The sequence below is a fragment of the Protomyctophum parallelum genome (genome assembly GCF_964188405.1).
Source record: "Protomyctophum parallelum genome assembly, chromosome: 14".
NCBI classification, from domain to species: Eukaryota; Metazoa; Chordata; class Actinopteri; order Myctophiformes; family Myctophidae; genus Protomyctophum; species Protomyctophum parallelum.
In genome coordinates, this window is record NC_139709.1 from 26,544,284 (window position 1) to 26,566,018 (window position 21,735).

The 21,735-nt window shown below is 44.3% G+C and overlaps 2 protein-coding genes across 2 annotated transcripts in view; one reads left to right on the forward strand and one right to left on the reverse strand.

Annotated features, from left to right (window-relative positions):
• The first annotated feature begins 435 nt into the window (after positions 1–435).
• On the forward strand, positions 436–2,538 carry hes6 (hes family bHLH transcription factor 6). The gene is made up of 4 exons (XM_083782514.1): positions 436–891; positions 1,160–1,249; positions 1,359–1,440; positions 1,597–2,538. Exons 1-4 carry the CDS (start codon positions 817–819, stop codon positions 2,055–2,057), a joined length of 708 nt encoding a protein of 235 aa, XP_083638640.1. The 5' UTR covers positions 436–816; the 3' UTR covers positions 2,058–2,538.
• Positions 2,539–7,434: 4,896 nt separating this feature from the next.
• per2 (period circadian clock 2) overlaps positions 7,435–21,735 on the reverse strand; it is a 29,979-nt gene continuing 15,678 nt past the window's right edge. Inside the window, exons 9-21 of the mRNA XM_083782516.1 lie at positions 21,079–21,157; positions 19,896–20,002; positions 17,902–18,055; positions 17,657–17,771; positions 16,672–16,821; positions 15,362–15,525; positions 13,846–13,970; positions 13,480–13,686; positions 12,183–12,449; positions 10,938–11,860; positions 9,991–10,156; positions 9,003–9,210; positions 7,435–8,043 (exon numbers count right to left, since the gene is read on the reverse strand). Of these exons, the coding sequence (XP_083638642.1) occupies positions 7,977–8,043; positions 9,003–9,210; positions 9,991–10,156; positions 10,938–11,860; positions 12,183–12,449; positions 13,480–13,686; positions 13,846–13,970; positions 15,362–15,525; positions 16,672–16,821; positions 17,657–17,771; positions 17,902–18,055; positions 19,896–20,002; positions 21,079–21,157 (2,732 nt within the window). The 3' untranslated portion in view covers positions 7,435–7,976. The remainder of the gene's footprint in view (positions 8,044–9,002; positions 9,211–9,990; positions 10,157–10,937; positions 11,861–12,182; positions 12,450–13,479; positions 13,687–13,845; positions 13,971–15,361; positions 15,526–16,671; positions 16,822–17,656; positions 17,772–17,901; positions 18,056–19,895; positions 20,003–21,078; positions 21,158–21,735) is intronic.

Sequence of the window (21,735 nt, forward strand, 5' to 3'; positions counted from 1 at the left end):
AAATCAAGAAAGTCCTGATCCTCATAAAAATCATTATGATTTTCATCATAATATGCGCGTTTGGTCAATGAATACTTTTAATATGCTTAGCATAATATGTGAATGATTGATTGCATTTATAATGCGTGATGTATTAGTTGCTCATTGATTTCTCAATCAGGCATTGACATTTCACAGAGCTGGACATGACAAATGGCTCACATTTTCCTGCAAAGTGCCAGAGAATGGTCAACGGTTGAAACAACATGCAGACCTTAAAGTTTATGGCTCACAATCCAACACGAAAGGTGATAACGTGAGAATAGGACTCTGTAAACGTCATAGAAACAACTTCTATAGTATAGTGTTTTCGCATTGTGCTTTGTTGTAATTTTTTTTTTTGAAAATGTTACTTTATAAAGCCTATATATTATCTGACCAAAAAGTATTTGGCGGGTTTTTACAACCAACATTTGGACGCATTCCTTTGACACAGGTCATATTATCATAAGGCATATATGACTGTGGTTGCTGAAATTTACTGTCTTCAATTTATGTTATAATGTCATCCCCCTACAATGAGACAGATAAAAGCCTTGACCGACGATTGGCTGGTTGGAGCAGCCAGCTCCAGCATTCACATGTAAATGAACCGTTATAAATACTCAGTGCGTGCCCTCATCCCCTCGCTCGAAGCTGCATAACAAGTCCTGCACCCCGTCCGTCTGCAACCTTTGTTGGCAGCTGGGACCGCCAGCCATCTGTCCCATTGACGAGCTGTAACGGCTGGATTCAGACAATCCGTTGTGTGGCAGAGCCTGGGTTAACTTCAACAACATGGCCCCCATCCGCAATAACACAGACGGAATGGACAGGGATGAGGAGGATTTTGGCACCAGGGTGGACAGAAAGGTAATGCCGTGGTGGTGGTGTCTCCATGCAACGTGATTACAGTGTTTATGTTTGTTTTAACCACGATGTTACACTTCGTTTTACGGCGGTGTCGCGCGCATAGCCTACTATTAGCGAAAATGTACAGGCACCAAAAGCATCGCATCTTGACGCGGTGTGAGCTTGGAGATCTGCCACTGTTCGCTTATAATAGCGTGCACAAAATAAGGAGACGCCGGGGTGGAAGCAAAGTCACTCATATCTGCTTGTTTTATTTGTGTATTTACAGATCAGGAAACCTCTGGTTGAGAAGAAGAGGAGGGCTCGCATCAATGAAAGTTTACAAGAACTCAGAGTTCTTATGGCAGACACAGATGATGTAAATTGAGATACATGCACACATTTTTCTTATATAACATTATTGTGTGAGCCTGAATGGGGCTGAATCATCATCATAGAACCAATAACAAATAATATTGTATTTACAGTTGCAATCAAAGATGGAGAACGCTGAAGTGCTGGAGGTGACAGTGAAAAGGGTCGAGAGTATTCTGCAAAGCCGGGCTCAAGGTAAAACTTTAGCTATATTCGCTACAGTGTGTACTAAGCTAGCCTACATGTTATGTATGTCTATGCTTGTGAGGACTTGCATTTCAGCAGCTTCTGCATGTGTCTGTACACTGTAGGCTACTACTCACTGAGTTTGTCTGGTGTTTGTTTTCTCAGAGGAGGACGCAGAGAACCGGGAGGCGTGTGAGAGGTTTGCCGCGGGATACATCCAGTGCATGCATGAGGTGCACACTTTCATCTCCAACTGTCCGGGCATAGACCCCACCGTCGCCGCGGAGCTCCTGAACCACCTCCTCGAAAGCATGCCCTTGAACGACCAGGACCGCCTCCAGGTGATGCTGTCGGACATCGCGGCAGACAACGGTTGCCCCAACAACAACAACAGCACTTGGCCTCTGTCTGAGTATGCAATCTCCCCGACCGGGGGAAGGGGCTTGTCCAGCGGCAGCTCGTCGGCCCTGTCCCCGGCTCCCTCGACCACATCCACCGACGACTTGTGCTCTGATCTGGACGAGACTTCAGACTCTGATCAAAGCCAGATTTTCATGGAAGACGCCGATAGTCAGGGTGCGCCGTCACCCTTAACGTACTGTGAATCTGTGTGGAGGCCATGGTAGCCAATTAAACAAATTAAGGCATACGGCTACTGCTTTTTTCCCCTATCTTTTTTTGTCTTTTTGTTTTCGAATTGTTGTGTGTATAGACATGTTAGGATAAGACTATAGCCTATACTGTTTTTAAGAACTGTCAGCTTGTTGAATGACATCTGATAAGCTCTTTGCGTAATTATTTTGGTGTTGCAATTAAACTAATAACTAGACTTTATTTAAGAATAACTATTTAAAAACAACTTCGCAGAGATCCATAATTAGACCCATATGTTGTTCACCTGTTTCATCAGGTATAGGCCTGCTACACTACAGCATGGCTGCATAGAAAAATACATGTCCCAGTGTTATATAGTTGTAAGTCATTTTCGATGTTTAGGCCTGTGTTTACAATTTTTGTATTTATAAATGTCTCTTTTTATCTCAGCTGATTTTCCAGTTCATAAACTCTTACACTGACTTTTCAATTTGTCTTTTAAATAAAACCTAATTTTACTGCCCCGAGTTGTGTGGTAGCCTAGGAATTATTTTAGCCTATACAATCAGTGGTGGAATAACTTATAGGTTACTTTTTACTCAAGTACTGTAAAGAACAATTTTGAGGTATGCCTAATATACTGTACTTGTAGCCTACTCCAGGCAAATAGGCTATATAGACCTACTTTTTATTTTACTGCAGTTTTTTGACAGGTTTAGTTAGGCTACTTCTTTTCAGATTTAGATAGGCCTACAATAGACTTACAAAGGTGGACCACTACTATAGAACCATGCCACAATTACATTTATAGGCTATAAGCTGTAGAACAAATTCGAAAGAGTTTTGAAACATTTGAGTATTTAACTTTGGTAGGCTTCTTTAAGTAGCCTATATTTTTGTACTTTTACTCAACTGGGCTAACATTTAGAATAAGGGTAGGGGAGGCAATTAATTATAGCCTGATAGCCTTTTAATGCAGTAGCTTATTGTTGTTATACTTAAGTAGCCTAGCATAGTAAGTAAATATATGCTAAGTTCTTTCACCACTGATTTAATATAGCCTACTTTTTGTAGATATTGTAAAATAGATATGTTATTTTTTGTATTTTTACCATATAGGCCTGTGTCTATGAGTTTAGGCTATTGGCTAAAGCCAAATCGATCATATGCAAACCTAAAGGCCTATATTAAAGTTAACACTTTAGTGTTTTCAAATTATTGGTTTCATATAGCCTATGCTATGGTCAGTATGGTGCATGAGAATGGATTGGGTCAAATTGGGTTTATTAGTCTAAAGTTTAAACATTTGCCTTTTTCAGTGTGAACGATGTCTGGATTAAGAGAAATGCCCGATTGCCCATTAGGCCATGGAATGTGACAGGAACGTTACGCACAGCTGATGGTATAGAATAGATGATTTCTTAACAGGCTAAAGTCATGGCTAAAATATATGACCCCCTAGCCTCTTATTGAGACGTCAATTTGGATAAATTAGAAGATTATTGGCAAATTATTCTTCGTGAGTAGGCCTAGTTGGCATCTACCTCCTGTAGACAAACACACGGACGGTATATCAGACTGAAGTTAAAGCACGTCTATTTCCATTCTCAGCTACACAGGTGTTGCTACAAATGAATACGAAAAGAAAATGACCTGTAGTTAAGGTTTTAGGCTAATATTAACGGCACCTCTATCAAGTTCTAATGTCATCAAGTGTTACTTTTTACACTGTCGACAAACTGAAAGCTTTCATTCAGCTGGGATTTCCCACCCCATTCACGAATAGGACAGGCTGCTAGTAGCCTACTAGTTTAGGGGCCAATAAAAACCTCCAGATACCCCGTCCCGTTTATATTTTTCATTGCCAAGAGTAGGACGACGAGAAGAGAAGCCTTCTCAACTTTTATTTTTCGCATATTTGTGTCGTGATTCGTGAAGCCCGGGGAGACAGGATTTGCGGAACTCCAAAGGTGCAAATAACTACAGGGGGCAGTTTGGATGTTTCGCACCTCCTCGTCTATACACATTGGGGAATCTGAGGTGTGAACAGAGGGGATGTAAATCAGCGTGTCTGCTTTGATCAAATGCGGTATACTGTAATAAGCCACGGAGGATCTGTGAGGACAGACAGACCGACGGTCTGCTAGTTTTAACATTTCAAAATCGAACAAGGCACCGCCACCAAGTTCTACTACAAACTACATGCATGCAAGCTAATCACATGGATTAGACTATAGCAGCCCAATGAGTCACAGCAACATTAATTGATCAACTCTATTGAGCAACTTAATTCTCCAGTCTTCAAGATGTGTCCAAATTATTATATTACTCTTCAAACAGTTATGGTCTCTGTAAAACAGTTAAGCTGACTAACTTTTTTGCACCATTATGAAATAATTGAAGCCTGCTTGCCTGGGCATAGCCTACAGATTGTCTGATATCATTTCGATGCTTAAGTCATTATAGGCCTTCACATCAGAAAATCTACCAAAACAGTTATTTAAAAACATTTTAATTAGAAAAATTAGCAACAGGAGAGAATAGAAAAGAAATGTGCAAGTTGCCATTTAAAATATACGTTAGAATGCTTACTTAATAACAAACTGCAGCATACTAAGAGCAGAGAAGTGCAAACAAATGACTTTGACATCTGTTTCAATTGCTTTACGCTCATGTAATAACCCTAAAAGTCAACTTCAAAAGTGACTTTCAATCCATGCATGCCATGGGCTTATAGCTCCCATGACCTCCACATCTTCACAGCAGGAAACTGTATAGCCTACCGTACCTCAGAAAGGTGTCAATTGTATATACAATATTTGCATGTAGCCTAGATGGATTGCAAACTTTCGTAGGACACTTTCACACTGCTGACATGACCAAAATATTGTTTTCATAATTATCATGCAAATGTCACCTTAGTTTATACCGCTCTCTCTTCTGCTACTTGCTACAGAGAATGAGAAGTAGAGTAGAGATGGTCAGTGGTCACCGCCTAAAAGTCAGACATTACAAATACAGATTGTAGCCAATATATATATATACACACACACACACACACACACACACACACACACACACACACACACACACACACACACACATAAAATATCAACAATCGCATAGGTTGTTGTCTCCACCAGGCCGAAGGCATGTGGGGAGAGTATGTTTTGCACTCCGTCCGTCCGTGTGTCCGTCCGTGTGTGTGTCCGTCCGTGTGTCCGTCCGTCCGTCCGTCCGTCCGTGTGTCCGTGAGCAGCTAATCTCGGCCACCGTTAACCCGGTCGATGCCAAATTTTGCACACACACTCCCTGGATGCCAACGATGAACCTCTGCCCCAAACTTTCCAGAACGGCCTGTTATAGCGCCACCAGGAGGCCGCTTTGTGCAAAACAACTTTTTGCACAGTACACCTACAGATTTTGTCCAAACATCACGCAAATTGGTACACAGTCTCTCTAGAGCCATTCAACGAAACGGGTCTTTCAGATTTCTCAGACTCCATCCTGATTGGTTAAGATTGGCTTCCAAAGTTCACAGGAGTGCTCAGTTTCAAACAAAATGCTGCAAATCATGAACACATCGCGTGATTTCCGTGAAATTGTGCACCCACATTCCCACTAGGCCGAGGACGAAATGCCACATGAACAATTTCAACTCAGCCTCAAGGTGGCGCTATAACTGGCCGAAAAGTGTTTTTACGGAGCCCTCGTACAAGGTTTCTTTGACTATGCATCCACCTCTTGGTACCACAGCACCTCAAAGGCCCTTAAAACAAGGCTCCAGACCTCCCAAAACAAACTGGTCAGGCTCCTACTTGGCCTCACCCCCCGAACCCACCTCACCCCTGCCCACTTTGACAGGCTGGGATGGCTTAGGGTCGACGACAGAGTACAGCATCTTGCAATGGGTCTGGTCCACAAGATTTGATACACCACCAAGATACCCATGTACCTGTCTAAATACTTCCTTAATGTAAACGAAATCCACACCCACAACACCAGAGGGAGTGCAACAAACCATGTACAACCCAGATTCGGCACAAACAAGGGACTAAATTATTTTCGCTCCTATGCCACCAAAATGTGGAACGCCCTACCAACAGTCATTAAGACATGTGAATCCCTTGACTCCTTCAAAACCGCTCTCAAAGGGCACCTACGGATGGCTGCAATTCGAAACTGGCCTCTGTAAAATCTGAATCCCCCCCACCCCCCCCCCCCCATTTTCCCTCACTGTATATTGTATCTTTTCCCTTTTTTGCTTCCCATAAGCCATATGATGAATTCCTGTTCTGTACTTTAGCTACATAGAAATGTCTATTTGTATGTCTCTAAATGTCTGTATGTCTTTAAATGTTTTGATGAATTGAACAATGTGGACCCTGTTGTAAACAAGTGTAATGCTTAATTGGGTCGTCCACTCACAGTTGACAGTCTTTGTATTGAGTTTGTGCTTAAAATGTACTGTAAATTCTACAAACTGTTAATAAATATTTCAATCAATCAATCAATTTACCTCTAACTGCACGGATCTGTGGATAACTTTGTATGCCAACTCCCTAGAGGCCAAGGAAAAACCTTTGTCTGGAATTTTTCACATCTGCTCTTTATAGCGCCACCAGGAGGCCGACATATGTAAAACACATTTTCTATTATTACTCCTTCAGATTTTATCCAAATTTCACGCAAATCGGTACACATGATCTCCATAGTCATGTGATCAAGACAGGATTTTTTGATTTCTCATATTCCATCCTGATTGGCCACGATTGGCTCCTACAGTTTTCAGGAGTAGCAAATGGCCACAACTCCTCAACGCAGCGTCCGATTGCGATGAAACTGTGCACGCATATTCCCACTAGGCTGAGGAAGAATCTGTGCCGATTGGCACTTTATCTAGTTGGTCCTGTTTTTTGCTGGCTGTCTTATATTATAATGTACAACTCTGTAAACATATAAGGAAAAAGAAAAGAAATAGCCAACTGAAAGGTGCATCATGCTTGTGCTCAAACTGATTCAATGTTCCCCAGTCTTAACGGCTCTCGAATAACAAAATCCTCCATGGAGGATTACATTATGATTGATGCATGCATAGTAGATTTGAGAGAATTAATAATATACAGGTTATTTTCTTCAATGAAATTTACATATTATGCACACATTGTTTACCTCAGTTTGTGTTCAGTCTCTACATGAGTCTTGGCTCTAAATTAAATCATTATTATGCAACAGCGTCACAGCGCTGGAACATTCTGAAAGGGGAAATAAGGTTTCAAATGCAAAGTCTATGGAGACAAGTCGAGTGTCTCAATGTTTTAAACAGTGTCAGGATTCTCAACAGAAAAAGTGTGGCGTCAAAGCTGAAAACGCACTAAATGTATTTAATTTAGCATTGCGTTATTCTTTTAAATATAGCATCCTGAAGATTACAGAACCAACTAGAAAAGTGCGCCCCTTGGATCGGAGGACTCCGCCAGGTCGGGTTGCCTACTCAGGGCCTGCAAACTATGTGGAATCAGAAAAAATGTGACTGATAAATCTTTATCACATGACTGCAGAGACAGTATACCGATTTGTGTGAGTTTTGGACAAAATTGTAGCTATTATAGCATAGTTATTATGGGCCAAAATATAAAGTGATCTGTTAAGTGCCACCACAAGTCCTTTTACAAGAGGTACTTCCTTGGCTTACTGAGAGTGTACGTGGAAAGTCTCACGCCGGTCCAACGGTGCCAGAGATTAGCTGTTCACAGACACACTGACTGACTGACTGACACACGCACAAACACACACAGACGGATGGCATCAGCAACATTTCATGTCATGGCTGCTGGCAAAGGACAAGGAGACTTGGGCTCTGAGTCAGTTCATTCATGGATGCTGCTTTGAGTCAAGTCCTTTACAGAGGTGTCTGTTGATAGTGAATCACCTATAATGGACAATGGCGTTCAAGGACTCCTTTCCTCAGGCAGTGGACCACACCGACGACTCTGTATGCCCGTCGTCCACATGCAGCTGCTCCGTGGTGTTGCCACACCATGAACAGATCTGGTGATCGAACATCGAACAAGTAAAATTAGTTTTAGTGGGGAGAAAGGTGAGCATGTTTCAAACAAAGAGACAGAAAAATCCCCTGTGTTCATTTAACTCAGATATAGTGTACACATTTTTACATTTACTCTTGGGAGTAGTAAGAGGGTACAGGCATAAGATCCGACATAGCAACAGTCATTAGACCTACACCAAACCCAAACCTAACCCTAAACGCACGCGGGAGGCAACGATGTCGGGAGCAACGGGTGATTTCCGCATGTCGGACGTTTGGTGTGTCGGATAAGCGTCCGCAACCCGGAATAAGATAGATAGATAGGAGATGGCACAACAGAAAGAGAAGCAACACAGCAGAGAGAGAGAGCTTACATTGATGTCAATAGACCTGGGCAGGCCTCCCTTCTATAACCAGGGGTGAATCCCCACCAGTTCTGTCTTCTGGTCTTCTGTGAAGCAAGGCTGATGCTTTTGCAGAAGTCTCAGCATTCTGTCCTCCCTGAGCACCGTTTAGATGTCACTAGAGACCAAACACACACACACACACACACACACACACACACACACACACACACACACACACACACACACACACACACACACACACACACCACAAAACAGATCTCAGGATTATGTTTTCACACAAAAAGGTGTGGTTCAGAGTCAGAGGTAGCAGGAAATATCCTCTAAATGTGATCATCTATCAAAGGGAATAATGAAATCCATGGTGAGTGGCAATCAGCCACACCAATCAGCCAGGATGCAGTTTGTCTCTGTCTACCATCTAGTGGCCAAAAGTAGTCACGCCATGTGTGTTGCTCGTGTGAGGTAAGTACAATGTGGCAATTTGACCAGTGACCCCCCCCCCCCTCCCTCCCTGACTGTAGAGTGTAGACCACTGCTGTCACCCATCTCCTCCTACTCACCGTGAGGGCAGCTGATAAGTCATCTTAACCGTGTCATCTATGCTGGCTGTGAGCAGCCACAGTGGGTCCTGCAGTCCATCCTTGATTATGTCTTCACTCTGATCCACCTCCATGGGCTTTCTCTCGTTGCTGCTTAAATGACCTTTGACCTGCTGGCTGTTCTGCGATGAGTCCTCACTGCCAAAGTAGATACTGCTGCCGTTGCTTCCTGGGGGCCCCACAAATAAGTTGGATATCATTCAATTTGAACTGATGGCACACTGTACACTGGTACACATGCTTTCTAAATTATATTATTTTAGCTACAATGATGTCACAACCTATGTGCAAATGAAGGGAATCAACATCTCGCGATTGTGTTGGAAGTGCAAACAAAAGGTGCTTCTTCCATGTGTTTGTGGGACACAGAAGCTTTAAAATGACAATTTAGTCCCCCGTCTTCATATGTCATAAGATGCCAGTTGATCCAAGTCCCTGTGCTACAGAAATTATCAACTATAATTCTGTGCTAGGAGAGAAAAATCCATCACTGTATACAATCCCTCTCAAAAACTCAATGCTGATATCTGTGTTGTTTGTACCTACAAGACAATTATGGCAAACTCAACCACGCCCCCAAAAACCTGTACAGTATGTGAGTCTTTAAGAATACAGTATAAACTGTACAGTATATCCCATAAATCTTAGGGGTGTAATGGTACACATAATATTGAACCGTTCTGTACGAGGCTTTCGGATTGGCACGCATTACAAACCGAACAAAGGTAATTGTTTTCATACAGTATGAAGTATACTCACGCGCACACACACACGCATGCATGCATGCACGCGCACACACACACACACACACACACACACACACACACACACACACACACACACACACACACACACACACACACACACACACACACACACACACACACACACACACACACACACACACTATGTAAACATGTGTATGTAAACATCAGAGAAGTCCAAAGACCTTTTCCGTTGCTGGAGGCTCCACTGGAATAGTGTCCACCAGAGCCCATGGAACCTGAGGTGGCCGAGCTAGTGCCTGAATGCGAGTCTGCATGGAGAAGTACGTCCAACATGGAAGACGAGGACGAGTTGACATCGCTGTTGTTCCCGTCGTTGAGTGAGCTCGCCTGTAAAAGAGGAATTCATGAGGAGGCTCTAGTAAACACAACCTCCAACTGTACTGAATCAGTCATGACTCTACCTGCTCCAGACAGACTACCTTACTGTGTGCATTCCGAATGGTGACATCTCTTTAGACTCAAATTAATGTTTCTTCTCACTGAGTAGAATATTCTCCATCACACCATTAACCCCATGATGCAAACCTGTGTCACACTGACTGTACACTTCAGTGCAGTTCCATAACACCGTCCACTTAGACACAGATCAAAACGATCTGCACTGTGCATTATAATGGGGAATAAAAGCTATATAAATGACTATGAACACTTGTTAGCACCAAATGGGCTGGTATGAGACTGAGTAGTACATAAGAAACTGATCTACTGGGATTTTCACGCACATGTCCCCCATGTCTCTCCTGCTTCCTCATGCCCCCATGTCTCCTGCTTCTGTCTCCTACAGTACACGTTATCCCAAGACAAATTCTCACAGAAGCAGGTTATGTAGTCAGTAAGTATACAAGGGTCCAGGTGGACCAGGGACACTGACAGAAGGCTATTGGGTAAGGGGATAATGGCATCCTAGATTAACACCCTGTGGCGCACAACGAATATCACAGGCCAGATCTACCATCTTTAATTTTAGCGCACGCACACACACACACACACACACACACACACACACACACACACACACACACACACACACACACACACACACACACACACACACACACACACACACACACACACACACACACACACACACACACACACAGTAATTTACCTGTTGCGGTTCTGTTCCCATGGCCTGGCTGCCGCTTGAAACTTTCTCCCTTTCCGCAGTGCTGTTCCCCTGGCCTCCACTACAGAGCACCGTACTGTCCTGTCTCTCCAGGGACCTCTGACTGTCCTCCAGCTGCAACAGGTTGAGCTGCAGCAGAGAGCTGCATCTGGACTGGAACAGCGGAGGGCTCGCCTGGCCCCCAACCCCAGACTGTGGCGTGGAGGAGCGAGACAAGCCCTTCGTGGGGGCTATAGGCATTTCAGAGGCCATGGGAAAGGAGAACAAGGGAGACAGGCACCACGCCTGAGGACAGATGGGATTCTGAGGACTACACTGGTCTGCGAAGGCAGGCAGACTTGGGATGGCGCCCTGCCCTGGGAAGCCAGTCTGATCAAAGGGCTGGGGCTGCACAGGAAAGCCACCAGTCTCTTGCTGGTAAAAAGGCAGTTGTGGAGGCGGTGGTGGAAGTCCGTTGCCCACCTGAGGAAACACATAGTTAGGCAGCACAAGGGCCACAACAGGGCTCACCATGGATGCCGCGTAGGGAGTGAGGTGAGTTGCTGGGATACCAGCAAGAACGTGGCTGCACTGGCTGTGTCCGAGGCCCGTTAACGAAGGGTCTAGACAGGGCGTCAATTCTGTCAAAGTGTTTTCTCTGGAGTACACATGTAGAGGATATCCTGGCATAATAGTAGTATAGGACATGGGGAAGGTGGACTGGGATGTGTCGGAGGCAGACCAGGAAGTCTGGTTGAGGCCCTGGTTGAGAAGCGGAGGTCGGAGCCGCTGCCGTCTGTGGTGGGACGCCGTGCTGTCTGACGACTCTGTGTGCTTCACACGTTTAGACCTGGTCTTCTTGTTGCGGGCGCCACTGCGGGTGATGGGCTCTGCACCGTGCTTGAAGGACCTTGCAGCAGGCACGGCTATTGGCATGAGAGGATCAGGTTAATTAAAGCAAACTAAAATCAATGAATCACATGTAGCATCCCTATTCTGTCGTAACAGGGTAACATTTGGCGAAAACAGCGGATCTACGAGCTCACAATGCATCACAACCAGACACGTTGTGAGCTTGTGGATTGGCTGTAGATTTGGTGTAGCGGGGGAAAAGGGAGGGAAACAAGTACAGAACCCGGGGGACTGCGGTCAACGAAATATATCGAGTGGTTTAAGTGGTTAACTGTCCTATCTTGTGTGTGAATGGTGGATACAGCAGGTTTGTGTTTGTGGCATGGTCAGCATTACCATCACTTGGCATCGGTCCCCTGTGGCGCTCCAGGTACTGAGAGCAGTCGAACTTGAAGGCCCAGACTCCTCTAATCTCTCTGAAGCGGTGCAGGAAGTCCTGCTCCTCTTTCTGAGTATGAGCTGCCAGAACTTGCTTGGTCAACCCTAGTTTCTTATAGGGCTCCCTCTCCTGGATGGGCGGTGAAACAGCACTGAGGGAAGGCCCAGTGGTCTGGTTTCCCTCTGTCGTATCCCCTACTACTCCATACACATCCTCGGCGATCTCTGCATGGAAAACAGAGTGGAGTACAATTAGACTGGTGCCAATGAGTGTCACACATGATGTGAATCACCAAAGTACATATATATATATATATATATATATATATATATATATATATATATATATATATATACATACATATATAAGCTAGCCTAGCACACATACTTCATACCATAATCTTTGCTAACATGGCTAAATATATGGACTATTGTTTTGTATGGCAGTGTTTTTCATATCGGGGTACCGTATGTGTAGGGCACACAGAGGTACTACACGGGGTACGTGAGAGGAAGTGGAAAATGGAAACAAAAATATGTTACTAACTTATTATTAATGATAAAACATTGATAAACTCTGATCTGTCTTAAAGTCTTAATTAAAATTAAATCAAACACCTTACTAGTACAACTGTTATTAGTTTGAAAGCAATAATTAATTGCCATTATACTGTTTTATCAATGTTAGACTTACTAACGTGTATCCTTTAAAGGGAATAGTTGGATTCAGAAATCAGGCAAATGAGGCAGAGGTGTATAATGAACTGCAATCAGAGCTATGGCTTATGCTGGTAGAATTATGCATACAGTTGCTGTCGAGCAGAAAACTTGTATCTCCATATTTCATATTTCGTGTTTCTGTTTCAGTTTTTTGTTTTAAATTATGGGATATTAAGGCCAATTGCATTACAATGGCCACGGTTTACACCGTTTTAAAGTGGATTTTCATGACAAGCAAATATCAAGTCGGTGCAGTGGCTCTTTTTAGTGAAAACACGGCAGGGAGATCTGGAACACAATTGTTTAATCACGGCATTAAAACTGTTAATGTCCAATTGTATATATTGTTGTATGGAAGTGTTGTCCAAAATATTGAAAATTGCTAATCTATACGCTCACAACACATGGTCATGCGACGTTAACTTGGGAATTAGGATGCGACATTTTATCCATTGGAACACAGGTTCTTTCCTGAAAGGTAACTGTAGTACACAAAGGCACATGCTCACACTCATCTGAAAGCACAAGTGCTAACCTGACTCACGTCGGGGTTTCTTGTCTCCTACGTGCACAATGGTGCTACTGTAGCTGCATTGGCTGGTTACTGACACCACACTCTGTGGTTTACTGGATACAGGCAGGGGCAGGGAGGTGCCCACCACTGCTGTGGCCGTGTCACGCTGGCTTTTGTTTGCCTCGTCCAAAGGAGGAAGGTCAGACCGATCCTTTAACAAAACTGGCTCTGCCACAGAGAAGAGAGAGATTCCCGGGGGAATAAGGCAAACTATTTTTGAGCTAGAGCTTTTTCTTTGGCAATCACAACCTGTGATTTATATTATATTATATTCAATATGTTGCCGGTATCTTTTAATGATATTATAATTCCTGCAGAAGGACCTACCTACGGATGCCTGCATGGCATTGCTCCTCTTCTGCTTGTATTTGTCTGAGTTGGAGGAGGAGGTGTTGGAGGATAATGGACACTTCCTCTTCATGGTGAGGGGTAAATTACAGCTCTCCAGGTACCTGAACACAATGGCACACATATTAACCTCAACCTTTCTATTCTATATTCCATTTCTAAACATGCTTTATTTTGTCTCCTTGACCTTTCCAGTTGCTTCCTTCAGCCCTTTAGTCAAGTTCCTTCACTATCAATCATGAGGACATAATGAGTACAGACATAACAGCACATCAGAGAAAATCACATGTTTGAGACAGTGCCGCTGCAAGGCTGCACCCATTCTTAAAGAGGAAAGGTTCTGAAAGAAATACTGCAGCAATACAGCAGGATACTGATGCAGTGTGGCAGGACCAGAATGAATAAGCATACCGATAATGTGTACAATGATAAAATGCAGAAAGGCACACACAAAATGACTTTTGTTTACTATTTACCTAGTTCAGTGGTTTCAACCAGTGGTCTGGGGACCACCAGTGGTCCCTGAGGGGGTTCCAGGTGGTCCCCAGCTAAATGATGGAGTTGGTAACCAAATGAACCCTTATAGATCTTTAACTCTTGAGGGTGTAAACATTTTACATCCTCAAGAGTAAAATTATTGTTGAACATACAAAATTTACAAGAAGTCTACACAATCAGAGAATGTAGATAATGCCTGTTATCTCTCCGAATGGTACCAACATCAATACAGCATGGAATTGTGGACAAAATCTTATCCAACGACACCTAATATATTCTTTAGTTTTGGGTCTGAGTCAGAGACTGAATGTCATCAAATGGTGGTCCGTGGCTCAAATGCAGAATAAACTAGAAAAAGTGCCCTTCCGGGCACAGGTCTCCACCAGGTTATCCACAGATCCGTGCAGTTAGAGGAAAAAACACTTTTCGGCCAGTTATAGCGCCACCTTGAGGCTGAGTTGAAATTGTTCATGTGGCATTTCGTCCTCGGCCTAGTGGGAATGTGGGTGCACAATTTCACGGAAATCACGTGATGAGTTCATGATTTGCAGCATTTTGTTTGAAACTGAGCACTCCTGTGAACTTTGGAAGCCAATCTTAACCAATCAGGATGGAGTCTGATAAATCTGAAAGACCCGTTTCGTTGAATGGCTCTAGAGAGACTGTGTACCAATTTGCGTGATGTTTGGACAAAATCTGTAGGTGTACTGTGCAAAAACTTGTTTTGCACAAAGCGGCCTCCTGGTGGCGCTATAACAGGCCGTTCTGGAAAGTTTGGGGCAGAGGTTCATGGTTGGCATCCAGGGAGTGTGTGTGCAAAATATGGCATCGACCGGGTTAACGGTGGCCGAGATTAGCTGTTCACGGACACACGGACACACGGACGGACGGACGGACGGACGGACGGACGGAGTGCAAAACATACTCTCCCCACATGCCTTCGGCCTGGTGGAGACAATAATGGGCCTTGATGTGAAAAGGGTTGAAAACCACTGACCTAGTTACACTGTCCAGACAGTTGATGTGCTGGTAGGAGTAGACGGTCTGGTCGTTGAAGGCCAGACCCTCCTGGAGAAAGGCCCTGCTCTGATCCATCATGGCCCCTGTTTGCCTCCAGCTGAGAGGCAAGGCTGAGTCCTTGGGCCTCACCACGGTTGAGCTCTTCTCGAGTGACTCTGCTGGGGAAACGGCCAAGAGTTAAGGCAAATGTATACTGTTCTGAGAACGTGATCCGTGTCCTGTGACAACTCTAATCGCATTCATTTCCATTTAAAATACATTGTTTTTTGCATAATGCAATATTTAAGTGCAAGGGCATTTGTTAGAATAAATGAGAAACTCTCTCGCACACGCACACACGCACACGCACATGCACATGCACACACACACACACACACAAAGAGAGAGAGGTTGGTTAGACTTACTGCCATCCTTGCTATGCGGTGCTAGGCAGACCTGCTGCTCTAGGCCCTTTTGGAGCTGAATGCCTTTGCAAAGCTCCTGGAAGGAGAACAGAGAGACAGACACATGCCAATGTCAGCAGGACTTCCATATCTAATACAGAGAGACCGCAAAAACTACAGCTCAGTGCCCCATCTTAATGCAGAGATTTTGCACTGACGTGCTCTGCAAGGCCATATGCCCTTTCAGCCCGCATCCCCGTTTTCCCCATGCAGTGAGGGGTGGGAGGGGCGGCAGAGGGGCTGTGGAACTTTACTTAACGGTACAACGGATGTGCGCAAAAATCGAATCTTCGGCGAAAACCGAAGCGCAACACGAGGATAATGGAAGCATTCAGTCCAGATGTCCAGTTTGCTAATTCACAACAACTACTACTACTTTGGTATTGAAACTTTACATTTCTCTAACTATAAACCTTCACGACAGCAGACAGCTTAAGTACAAATATAATTCATGAAAAGGCTATTACAGTTAAGTCGGTTCAGGAAGTTGTTGGGGCTATGTGGGGATTATCTGACGAGGTACCATTTGAGTGGGTAAAACCTTACATATATAAGTAATATAGCCTTTCCATAGAAGTATCTTTTTATATTTTTCCAAAAAGAATACAAACAGCCAATAGCATATTACAAGTTATGAAATATGAATCTCGAACCTAAGGCAACTAATACAATTGTAAAGGTTGTTTGCTGTAGTAGTTTGTTTGAATCTGCATACAGGGCTCGGCTCTCGCCCTGTCTAGTTTTACGGTCTGTTCAAATTATAAGTTAAGTTATAATGACTGACAAATGTATGTCATTTGTGCTTTGTCAACAAAAAACTTTAACCATACATGGTTCCACCTACTGGTTTGACATTGCTGGTCTCTCCCTTGTCCTCTGGCCTCATCTTGTTCCCAGTGCCATTGTTGGTGCTCTCACCACAAGGGGGCGCTGCAGTGACATGATCATTGCTGCAGAGGCTACCATAGCCACTGGAGCTGGTGTTATGAACCGGCTGTCACACATACACACACGCATGCATGCACACACAGAGTACAGGAAAATGCATTGTCAACGGAGTGAGACGACTGCCCACCATGCAAGGAGGTGAAGCTATCAAAAAGCAAAATGGCACATTTGAGAAATGTTTGTGGCTGCCGTAGTGCGGTGAGACAGAGCGGCAGCCTATTGGAAGCGTGGTGTTGTACGAGATAAGTGTAAACACTCAACTATTTGAGATGGAGCAGGTTGGTGCCCCTTATGATTTTCATCAGTGTGTGAATGTGAAATACATTATACAATGCTTTGAATAAAGGCACTTTATGAATTCAGTCCATACAGTGACGTAGTCTGTGGGGGCCGGGGGCCAGGGCCCCCATGAGGAATTGGACCAGGGATCTCAGACCCCATGAGGAATTGGACCTGGATATATATAGCCTATATTCGACTCGGTTCGTCCCGTAACTCACCAGGTCGCGCAATTCTCGTCTTGCATTGACTTTGTATGTAATTGCGCCGCTCTAACCATCCAAGTCTGGCACCTTAACACCTCTTTTTTCCCCCTCTTGGGGGCGGACGATCGGATCAGGCCCCCATGACGATTATAAAAACATTTTGTCTCTGAGTCCATACACTTATTCCCCTCCCTCCATTTTTGAGCTCTCCTGCTGGGTGCAGCTGCTCGCTGGGCCTCAATTTGCTTATTTAAGGATGTTGCACTATGGAAACTTACTCACTGCTGCTGGTGTGAATTCAGCATTACAGCTGAAGGCATAGAACATTGCACAATTTATGTACTGTGTCTCATATACTTTCTTGCTTCCTCTTGTTCCTGTTCTGTATCTTCTTACCTGCAGCAGAAGCTTATGGATCTGCTCTGTGATCTCCTGAATGTCACAATCTGTGCTCTTTGTCTCGCCCGGGGCAGTGGCTGGTGCCACAAAAACATCCTCATTCAATGGGCCCCTGGGAAAAGTAGACAAACGGAAGCCAGAGGAATAAGGCATTACTGCAATAAAGAGAAAGAGTGGCTTGGCAAACTATGACACTGTAATAATAACCCTATATTGCAAAAAGATAGGAGAGTGGTACAAACATGCAGACTTTGTGCCTCCCGATGACAAAGGAGACCTTGCGACTCCACGGGTCGACAAAGCTCGACCAGCTGGTGTCGAGGACGATGTACTCTCCATTTCGAACACAGAACCGGATGGATGAGTGGTCAAACGGCTGGCCGGCATACTGAAGGACTACGGAAGGACATGAAACAAACGGTCAAATGATATGGCATAAGCCATTTTCCTCTGCAGATGCACAGCATAGATAGGTCTTCACAGGTCCACCTGAAACAAAAAACAGAGACAATACCCAAGACACACAGGTTCAGGTTCATGATTTATTATGGTCTATTATTCGGTCCAGACCAGGTCCCTTTCCATCACTATGGGACTATGGTTCCCCAGTCTGCTTATCATTATGTGTGTAATGCTCATGATCAGAGAAGATCAGTGTTGCCAACTCTTGTGAGAGAAATAAGCCAACCCACCTCCAAAAACAAGCCCAAAACAAGCCAACTCTTGGCGAGAGAAATAAGCCAAATCTTCCCTCGAAAAACAAGCCAAAACAAGCCCAACTAGATAAAGTGCCAATCGGCACAGGTCTCCACCAGGGCAGGTCAGGTTGTGGCCTCCTGGTGGCGCTATAACAGGCCGTTCTGGAAAGTTTGGGGCAGAGGTTCATCGTTGGCATCCAGGGAGTGTGTGTGCAAAATGTGGCATCGACCGGTTGTGTGTGTGTGTGTGTGTGTGTGTGTGTGCGAGTGCATGACGCGACTTGGCTTGTTGTAGCGCCACCATCAGGCTGTTGAAAACTGTCAAGTGGCATTTCTTCCTCAGCCTAGTGGGAATATGCATGCACAGTTTCATCGCAATCGGACGCTGCGTTGAGGAGTTGTGGCGATTTGTACAAAGCGGGCTACTCCTGCAAAGTGTAGGAGCCAATCGTGGCCAATCAGGATGGAATATGAGAAATAAAAAAAACCTGTCTTGATCACATGACTATGATTGGAGATCATGTGTACCGATTTGCGTGAAATTCGGATAAAATCTGAAGGAGTAATAATAGAAAATGTGTTTTACATATGTCGGCCTCCTGGTGGCGCTATAAAGAGCAGATGTGAAAAATTCCAGGCAAAGGTTTTTCCTTGGCCTCTAGGGAGTTGGCATACAAAGTTATCCACAGATCCGTGCAGTTAGAGGTAAAAACACTTTTCGGCCAGTTATAGCGCCACATTGAGGCTGAGTTGAAATTGTTCATGTGGCATTTCGTCCTCGGCCTAGTGGGAATGTGGGTGCACGCGATGTGTTCATGATTTGCAGCATTTTGTTTGAAACTGAGCACTCCTGTGAACTTTGGAAGCCAATGTTAACCAATCAGGATGGAGTGTGAGAAATCTGAAAGACCGGTTTCGTTGAATGGCTCTAGAGAGACTGTGTACCAATTTGCATGATGTTTGGACAAAATCTGTAGGTGTACTGTGCAAAAACTTGTTTTGCACAAAGCGGCCTCCTGGTGGCGCTATAACAGGCCGTTTTGGAAAGTTTGGGGCAGAGGTTCATCGTTGGCATCCAGGGAGTGTGTGTGCAAAATTTGGCATCGACCGGGTTAACGGTGGCCGAGATTAGCTGCTCACGGACACACGGACGGACGGACGGACACACACACGGACGGACGGATGGACGGACGGACGGACGGACACACGGACGGACGGAGTGCAAAACATACTCTCCCCACATGCCTTCGGCCTGGTGGAGACAATAATATTGCCATATAATACTAATAACTAAATATTTGAAGCATTTATCATCATAAATTCTATGTTCATTTAGAGGTGCATGGTAATTATAGCTCTAACTGTGATATGCACATTTGTTTGGAACGAATGGATCATTTAAAAACAGTTAAAACAAAGGTTTTCTTTGCTTTGTATATTAATTACCGGTAATTAATTTACATTTTTGACCCTTACTTAGACCATGTGGTTAAGCTTTTCTCTGTTTCATCAATGGTTTCACCCAAACCCCCACTCACCGTTCCTGTGAATGGCCAACATGATCGGTCGGTCACTGGGATGAAAGTGCGTGAGGATTGGGGTACCAATGAGGTCCTGGGGGAGATAGCCGAGGAGTGGAACAGCCCTGAAACAGTATAGAGAACAATATAATAGAGTAAACAAACAATAACAAAATAAACTGAAAATAAACTAGATAAAGTGCCAATCGGCACAGGTCTCCACCAGGATTCTTTCTCAGCCTAGTGGGAATATGCGTGCACAGTTTCATCGCAATCGGACCAAACTGTAGGAGCCAATCGTGGCCAATCAGGATGGAATATGAGAAATCAAACAAACCTGTCTTGATCACATGACTATGGAGATCATGTGTACCGATTTGCGTGAAATTTGGATAAAATGTGAAGGAGTAATAATAGAAAATGTGTTTTACATATGTCGGCCTCCTGGTGGCGCTATAAAGAGCAGATGTGAAAAATTCCAGGCAAAGGTTTTTCCTTGGCCTCTAGGGAGTTGGCATACAAAGTTATCCACAGATCCGTGCAGTTAGAGGTAAAACACTTTTGGGCCAGTTATAGCGCCACCTTGAGGCTGAGTTGAAATTGTTCATGTGGCATTTCGTCCTCGGCATAGTGGGAATGTGGGTGCACAATTTCACGGAAATCACGCGATGTGTTCATGATTTGCAGCATTTTGTTTGAAACTGAGCACTCTTGTGAATTTTGGAAGCCAATCTTAACCAATCAGGATGGAGTCTGAGTAAATGTGAAAGACCGGTTTGGTTGAATGGCTCTAGAGAGACTGTGTACCAATTTGCGTGATGTTTGGACAAAATCTGTAGGTGTACTGTGCAAAAACTTGTTTTGCACAAAGCGGCCTCCTGGTGGCGCTATTACAGGCCGTTCTGGAATGTTTGGGGCAGAGGTTCATGGTTGGCATCCAGGGAGTGTGTGTGCAAAATGTGGCATCGACCGGGTTAACGGTGGCCGAGATTAGCTGCTCACGGACGGACACACGGACGGACGGACGGACGGACACACGGACGGAGTGCAAAACATACTCTCCCCCATGCCTTCGGCTGGTGGAGACAATAAGGAAAATCAGTGAATGAGCAAGTCCCCAAGGAAGTCTGTGATCGATCTCTGTGCAAAATGTCAAGGACTTTGGGTCAAGGGTAAGAAAACAGTTCACACTATGTCTTACCTCTCATCAACATCCTGGAACAGGCAACTTGGAGTGTGCGTGGTAGTGAAGATGCGTTTGTCTGGTAGGATTCTTGGAGCTGGAAAGGAAACAGAAAGTATTCAAGTTCTCTAGCAGTTATGTGGTCAGCAGTACACCAGGATTACTTTAGAGGTTAAACATCTCATTGGCTGCTGCGGTTTGCTCAGTCTAAAGGCGCTCCCTGCCGGAGATTCCAGACGGAAGTTTTATTTTGAAAACCCCCGAAAATTCACCCTGGTAAACCATAAGTAGTTATCGTCCATTACCGATCTACCGCTGGACACTTTCGTTTTCATCAGAGGCATTATAGTAACCGCAAGGTATCGCAGATTTTTTATTGAACAGGAAATAAGAGGCTATTCTGGATGAATAATAATCCCCAAAAGGTGTCAAAGACTTCATCGGCAGGAAATGACATTAGAAAAAAAGGCAGGTAATGAGTTTAAAGATGCCTTCCCTCTCAAGTTGAAAACATACAGAAAGGAGGTTAAATAAAGTGGGGTTAACTGCACTGTGCGCTGTATTTTGCCAGGTATAAGACAGAGCCCACAGAGTTAAATTAACACTGTAGTGTGTGGTGGTACCTTAGAGTATATATTAATAGAGACGGCACCCGGAGGAATCCCTGAGGCAAAA

Excerpts from the sequence above, each read along its gene's own strand:
- hes6 (XM_083782514.1), top strand. The coding sequence starts at position 817 with ATGGCCCCCATCCGCAATAACACAGACGGAATGGACAGGGATGAGGAG. Across the intron at positions 1,250-1,358 it reads TTATGGCAGACACAGATGAT|TTGCAATCAAAGATGGAGAA; the intron begins GTAAATTGAGAT and ends TTGTATTTACAG. Across the intron at positions 1,441-1,596 it reads TCTGCAAAGCCGGGCTCAAG|AGGAGGACGCAGAGAACCGG; the intron begins GTAAAACTTTAG and ends TTGTTTTCTCAG.